This window comes from Abramis brama (genome assembly GCF_963993115.1).
Source record: "Abramis brama genome assembly, chromosome: 4".
Lineage (NCBI taxonomy): Eukaryota > Metazoa > Chordata > Actinopteri > Cypriniformes > Leuciscidae > Abramis > Abramis brama.
In genome coordinates this window covers 58517375-58525423 of record NC_139966.1, presented here as the reverse complement: position 1 = coordinate 58525423, position 8049 = coordinate 58517375, and the positions used below count along the sequence as shown (strand labels likewise).

Below are 8049 nucleotides of genomic sequence, written 5' to 3'. Positions count from 1 at the left end.
AGTCGTCAGAACCATCGCTGTGATGACCAGTGAGACATCTGTCAATCATCAATCAAAAGAAAACAGAGAGAAATCAACTCGCATATAACATAATCCAAGAGAAATAAATCAAATAAAAACATTTACAAAGAAATTAATAAATAAATAACCGTTTTGATTCATTAAAATAGGCATTAATAATTAACAAATAAAAAGAAAATATTTGTAAATAACAATAATAATTAAAATAATTATAAATTAATTAGTAGCAATAATAATAATTTTAACAATAATAAATTAAAATAGGCAATAATATTTATTAAAATGTATACATAAAGCAATATATAAAAATAGTAAATAAATTAAATTTATGATTATAAATTAATACCTATAGATTAATTAAATACTAAATAAATAAAAATAAGTAGTTAAAATACACAATATTGAATAATAAATAAACATAAAACATTTATAAGTAAATCAGTAAATAACCATAATAATAATGAATTAATTAATTGAAATAGCCATTAATAGTTAACAAAAATAAAACATTTGTAATTAAAATCATAAAAAACAATAAAAATAATAATAATAATAAAGCTAATAATAATAATAAAGCTAATAATAATAATTAATAAATAAAATAAAACATTTATAAATAAATAAATAAATGAGTAAAAATAATAAATAAAAATAATAAATTAATGAATCAAATAAAAAGAAAAAGGTAATATTGATATATAATTGAACATATAAATGAATTAATAACTAAAATAATTCAAATATGGTTATTTAATTAAATATTAAATAAATTAAATAAGCAAAACAGTTAATTAATTATACATTTTATATATAATAATATAATTTTTAATTAATTAATTTATAACTGTTTTATGTTTATTTATTCACATATTATAATATATATAATTTATTTTATTTTATTTTAAATAGGCAGTAATAATTCATTTTAATTGTTATATTGCTACCATTCTTATAACATGACTGACACCATGATGTCCACAAATATTAAATGACTGTCTTCAATGACAACAAAGTGCCTTCAGTCCTGTATTAAAGAGATGCCACTGATTGTTCAGTCTCCTGTGCAGCTTCTCCAGTGTGACGTGTGTGTGTGTGTGTGTGTGTGTGTGTGTTCAGAGCCTCTTCCTCTAGACAGTGTTGAGATGTCTGATTACGGGCCGTCTCCGGAGACCGGTGTGGTGTTTCAGATGCGTTCCCCGGAGCGGAGCATCTTCAGCAGAGTGAACATCAGCTTCACCGAGGGCCGCCAGCAGCGCTACATGCTTTATAAAGGTGCGCTTCCTCCTGTCTTCGTCAGGGCTCGGGATCGTTTGTTTTCAATACCGGTGCCAAAATCGGTACTTATAAAAACGGATAGTTCTGGTCCTTGATTCTGATTGGTTGAGCTGCGTTCAAAGCCGTTGTAAATGACTCCACACACACACACCTGTGACCGCGTTACACTAGTGTTACTCCACACACACACACACACACACCTGTGACCGCGTTACACTAGTGTTACTCCACACACACACACACACACACACACACACCTGTGACCGCGTTACACTAGTGTTACTCCACACACACACACACACACACACACACACACCTGTGACCGCGTTACACTAGTGTTACTCCACACACACACACACACACACCTGTGACCACGTTACACTAGTGTTACTCCACACACACACACACACACACACACACACCCGTGACCGCATTACACTAGTGTTACTCCACACACACCTGTGACCGCGTTACATTAGTGTTACTCTACACACACACACACACACACACACACACACACACACACACACCTGTGACCGCGTTACACTAGTGTTACTCCACACACACACACACACACACCTGTGACCGCGTTACACTAGTGTTACTCCACACACACACACCCGTGACCGCATTACACTAGTGTTACTCCACACACACACACCTGTGACCCATTACACTAGTGTTACTCCACACACACACACACACACACACACCTGTGACCGCGTTACACTAGTGTTACTCCACACACACACACACACACACACACACACACACACACACACACACCCGTGACCGCATTACACTAGTGTTACTCCACACACACACACACACACACCCGTGACCGCATTACACTAGTGTTACTCCACACACACACACACAGACACACACACACACACACACACACACACACACACACACACACCTGTGACCGCATTACATTAGTGTTACTCTACACACACACACACACACACACCTGTGACCGTGTTACACTAGTGTTACTCCACACACACACACACACACACACACACACACACCTGTGACCGCGTTACACTAGTGTTACTCCACACACACACACACACACACACACACACACACCTGTGACCGCGTTACACAAGTGTTACTCCACACACCTGTGACCGCGTTACACTAGTGTTACTCCACACACACACACACACACACACACACACACACACACACACACACACACACACACACCTGTGACCGCGTTACACTAGTGTTACTCCACACACCTGTGACCGCGTTACACTTGTGTTACTCCACACACACACACACACACACACACACACACACACACACACACACACACACACACACACCTGTGACCGCGTTACACTAGTGTTACTCCACACACCTGTGACCGCGTTACACTAGTGTTACTCCACACACACACACACCTGTGACCGCGTTACACTTGTGTTACTCCACACACACACACACCTGTGACCGCGTTACGCTAGTGTTACTCCACACACCTGTGACCGCGTTACACTTGTGTTACTCCACACACTCACACTCACACACACACACACACACACACACACACACACACCTGTGACCGCGTTACGCTAGTGTTACTCCACACACCTGTGACCACGTTACACTTGTGTTACTCCACACACACACACACACACACACACACACACACACACACACACACACCTACCTGTGACCGCGTTACACTAGTGTTACTGCGCTACTGCCGTTTGTGATGCTCTGTTGCTGCATGTGTTGCTTAGCAACCTCTGTGGAACTACATTGCTTGGCGGAGGAATAAATGTGTTATAACGTTATATTTTTTGTTGCTGGTGTTTATTTTATGAATTAAATAAATATTAAAATGAATATTTTTATGGAGTAACCGTTTTATAAAAGCAATAAGCCCCTTGAAGCCGTGATTTACAGTGGATTTAGAACAGCTGAGGGGTTTTACTCCGCTCCGCGTCGAGCCTAACAACGCCCTCAGCTGCTCTACACTCACTGTAAATCACGGCTTCACGGGGCTTATTGCTTTCATTTAAACCAGTACCGGTGCCAGAACCGATACTTTAAAAAAACAGCCTCAAAAACGATGGTGAATGACATTAAAGAATGGCTTTTTTATTGGAAAAAACAAAAACAACCTAACCCAGGCTCTTTTTTTAAAGTATCAGTTCACCGTTTTGGCACTGGTACCGTTTTAAAGGGGTGGTATGAATCCCCTTTCACAAGATGTAAAATAAGTCTCTGATGTCCAGAGTGTGTGTGTGAAGTTTTAGCTCAAAATACCCCACAGATATGTTTATATAGCATGTTAAAATTTCACTTTTTGAGGATGAGCAAAAACGCACCGTTTTTGTGTGTGTCCCTTTAAATGCAAATGAGCTGCTGCTCCCGACACAGGGGGCGGAGCTTCAACAGCTTGTGTCCTTTTACATAAAAACACACACACACACACACCGGAGTCAGACAAAGATGGAGAGACTCGAGAAGAAGTGACAACATGTAGAAGCAACAGGACATTTCTGAATGGTTAGTTGATGAATTTATGAAGCTGATGTGTAGTTATCTTCTAGTCAGTGATTAGCATATTCTGTCATGATAATCTATAAATCGTGTTCTGGGGGTGGGGTTTATGTAAATTCTAGGGTTAGTGATGTCATCAACCCGTGAAGAAGCTCTACCAGCCGTTTGTTGTAGTCCTTAAAAAGTGATTTCTGTAAAAGTAAATATCTCCCTTTGCTTTGAACTTTGAGCGTTGTAACTTTGCAGATGTTGTGTACAGTGAGGAAAATAAGTATTTGAACACCCTGCTATTTTGCAAGTTCTCCCACTTAGAAATCATGGAGGGGTCTGAAATTGTCATCGTAGGTGCATGTCCACTGTGAGAGACATAATCTAAACAAAAAAATCCAGAAATCACAATGTATGATTTTTTTAACTATTTATTTGTATGATACAGCTGCAAATAAGTATTTGAACACCTATGAAAATCAATGTTAATATTTGGTACAGTAGCCTTTGTTTGCAATTACAGAGGTCAAACGTTTCCTGTAGTTTTTCACCAGGTTTGCACACACTGCAGGAGGGATTTTGGCCCACTCCTCCACACAGATCTTCTCTAGATCAGTCAGGTTTCTGGGCTGTCGCTGAGAAACACGGAGTTTGAGCTCCCTCCAAAGATTCTCTATTGGGTTTAGGTCTGGAGACTGGCTAGGCCACGCCAGAACCTTGATATGCTTCTTACAGAGCCACTCCTTGGTTATCCTGGCTGTGTGCTTCGGGTCATTGTCATGTTGGAAGACCCAGCCTCGACCCATCTTCAATGCTCTAACTGAGGGAAGGAGGTTGTTCCCCAAAATCTCGCAATACATGGCCCCGGTCATCCTCTCCTTAATACAGTGCAGTCGCCCTGTCCCATGTGCAGAAAAACACCCCCAAAGCATGATGCTACCACCCCCATGCTTCACAGTAGGGATGGTGTTCTTGGGATGGTACTCATCATTCTTCTTCCTCCAAACACGTTTAGTGGAATTATGACCAAAAAGTTCTATTTTGGTCTCATCTGACCACATGACTTTCTCCCATGACTCCTCTGGATCATCCAAATGGTCATTGGCAAACTTAAGACGGGCCTTGACATGTGCTGGTTTAAGCAGGGGAACCTTCCGTGCCATGCATGATTTCAAACCATGACGTCTTAGTGTATTACCAACAGTAACCTTGGAAACGGTGGTCCCAGCTCTTTTCAGGTCATTGACCAGCTCCTCCCGTGTAGTTCTGGGCTGATTTCTCACCTTTCTTAGGATCATTGAGACCCCACGAGGTGAGATCTTGCATGGAGCCCCAGTCCGAGGGAGATTGACAGTCATGTTTAGCTTCTTCCATTTTCTAATGATTGCTCCAACAGTGGACCTTTTTTCACCAAGCTGCTTGGCAATTTCCCCGTAGCCCTTTCCAGCCTTGTGGAGGTGTACAATTTTGTCTCTAGTGTCTTTGGACAGCTCTTTGGTCTTGGCCATGTTAGTAGTTGGATTCTTACTGATTGTATGGGGTGGACAGGTGTCTTTATGCAGCTAACGACCTCAAACAGGCGCATCTAATTTAGGATAATAAATGGAGTGGGGGTGGACATTTTAAAGGCAGACTAATTGACAGCATAATCTGGTAAAATGACAGCATAATCTGGTAAAGTCAAGCATAACAAAGTGAACCATTTAATCACTCTATAAGACAAGTTAGAGGCATCTGTTATTCTCTCAAACTTACATCATTAGATAATGAGGACCAAATTTTCAGTGAGATAATCATCCATATTTGTAAAAATAAAAATAAAATTAAAAATAGAGATAGACATGAGGATAGAGAAATATACAGTAGGATAGAGAAATATACACAACACTAGAGAGTCTCAGAACCCGAGAAATACTACTCGCATAACAAATTTGGTCCTCATTATCTAATGATGTAAGTTTGAGAGAATAACAGATGCCTCTTATAGAGTGATTAAATGGTTCACTTTGTTATGCTTGACTTTACCAGATTATGCTGTCATTTTATATACGGTAAAGATATGTATTGGATTTGTGATTCCATACACTCACATTAAGAGTAAGATTGTAATGTGTTTCTGATGTTATTGTATATATGATATGTGATTATATGTATATATGATGGATTCACAGACAATGTGCAATAATCCATATTCATAGGTATGATGTTATACATTTGTATTTTGATATATTGACATGTATATTTATTCTTTGTATGTATATATTATGTGGTTATTGTTTGTGTTTTTTTGTTTTTTGATTAGTATGTAATGTATACATGGGCACGGTGCAATATTGGATGTAAATGTATATTTTTTTAAAAATGAATCTGATAATGTGGTGATGTAATCACATGACACGGAGACTAGAAAAGGGCAACTGTATTGTATTTCCTGTTAGTCTGAGGAAGGGCCGTAAAGGCCCGAAACGTCACACTTGAAATACATTTTGTGAATGGGAGCTCTCCGGTGTGCGGATCTTAACTTTGTAACAATCAGCAACATTACACACTAACTAAAGTTATAACTAAATAACTCAATCATAATCAACCACCCCTTTTAAAAGGTTCGATTTGGCACTGGTTTCGCAAAAAAAACAAACAACACCTGACCCTAATCTTCATCTCTCTCAGATTTCCACAAAGGGAGAACGGTGTTCAAGCACTGGCTGTCGGGAGTGTGTTACAGCAACATCACGTTCCAGCTGATCTCTGAGGCCACGGTCAACAAGAGCTCGATGATCAGCCGAAGCCCGATCCTCCTCGAGCCCCGACAGCACCGCACCGGTACCACTCCATCTTCATCATCATCATCATTACGCTATTTCTACATCATTACGTTATTTCTACATCATTATGCTATTTCTACTCATTACGCTATTTTGCTATTTCTACGTCATTACGCTATTTCTACGTCATTACGCTATTTCTACATCATTACGCTATTTCTACATCATTACGCTATTTCTACGTCATTACGCTATTTCTACATCATTACGTTATTTCTACATCATTACGCTATTTCTACATCATTACGTTAGTTCTACGTCATTACGCTATTTCTACATCATTGCGTATTTCTACATCATTACGCTATTTCTACGTCATTACGCTATTTCTACGTCATTACGCTATTTCTACGTCATTGCGCTATTTCTGCGTCATTGCGCTATTTCTGCGTCATTCTACACTATGCTATTTCTACGTCATTACGCTATTTCTGTCATTATGTTATTTCTACGTCATTGCGCTATTTCTGCGTCATTACGCTATTTCTGCGTCATTACGCTATTTCTACATCATTACGCTATTTCTACGTCATTACGCTATTTCTGTCATTATGTTATTTCTATGTCATTACGCTATTTCTACGTCATTACTCTATTTTGCTATTGTTATTTTCCAACATCCAAACTGTGACGTAGTTAATCTGGTTCATTTCTTCTTCTTTCTTTTGGCTAGTAGAAGTTCTGAATGGCCGGTAACTTAAAAATGTAGAGCCAAATTGGCCAGTGAGTGAAAAAGTTCATTTCAAACCCTGATCACCATCATCATCATCACATGACCTTTAATACGCGCTGGAGTCACTGAACGAGGTCGTGAGCTGTGGATGAACCTCGTCTGTGCTGTGAATTATTGATGAAAACTCTCCGGGTTCACAGCAAGACGCTAATTATCCAAACCCGTCGAGAGACTAATGAGCGAGCAAAAATGTTTTGCTTCAAGAAAATCCTGTTTTTAGCATCATAGTTATTTTAACTCATTATTACCCACAAACGCTCATTACTGTAATTTGAAAGAAAAACTAGACTGAGAACTGTAATGATTTTATTTACAATAATATTTTATATCATGGTTACATAACTGTATGACAGTCACTGTTGAAAAAAATGCGAATTATGAAAAACTCAAACTAAAATGTGCTCAGTTGTCATTCAAAATAATATCATGAAATGAACAATTATATGAATTAAAATGTATTAAAATATGTATATAAAATATATATATTTTTTAATTCTTCAATAATTACACTTTATTATTTTTATTTATTTATTTAAATTAATTTTATATTCTATATACTACCGTTAATCTAATTTTAATTTAAAAAATCAGTGCTGGCTTAAAAATATTGTCATATTCAAAATATGTATTTGAAATATAATTTTAAAAAAATCTTCAATAATATAAAAATAATTACACTTTATT

At 37.9% G+C, this 8049-nt stretch overlaps 1 protein-coding gene across 2 annotated transcripts in view; it reads left to right on the top strand.

Annotated features, from left to right (window-relative positions):
* ptpro (protein tyrosine phosphatase receptor type O) overlaps window positions 1–8049 on the top strand; it is a 58645-nt gene that overhangs the window by 15640 nt on the left and 34956 nt on the right. For both annotated transcript variants that reach the window (XM_084111017.1, XM_084111018.1), the window contains exons 2-4: window positions 1–29; window positions 1138–1293; window positions 6478–6630. The exon at window positions 1–29 is cut by the window's left edge and continues 248 nt beyond it. In XM_084111017.1, the coding sequence (XP_083967143.1) occupies window positions 1–29; window positions 1138–1293; window positions 6478–6630 (338 nt within the window). The remainder of the gene's footprint in view (window positions 30–1137; window positions 1294–6477; window positions 6631–8049) is intronic.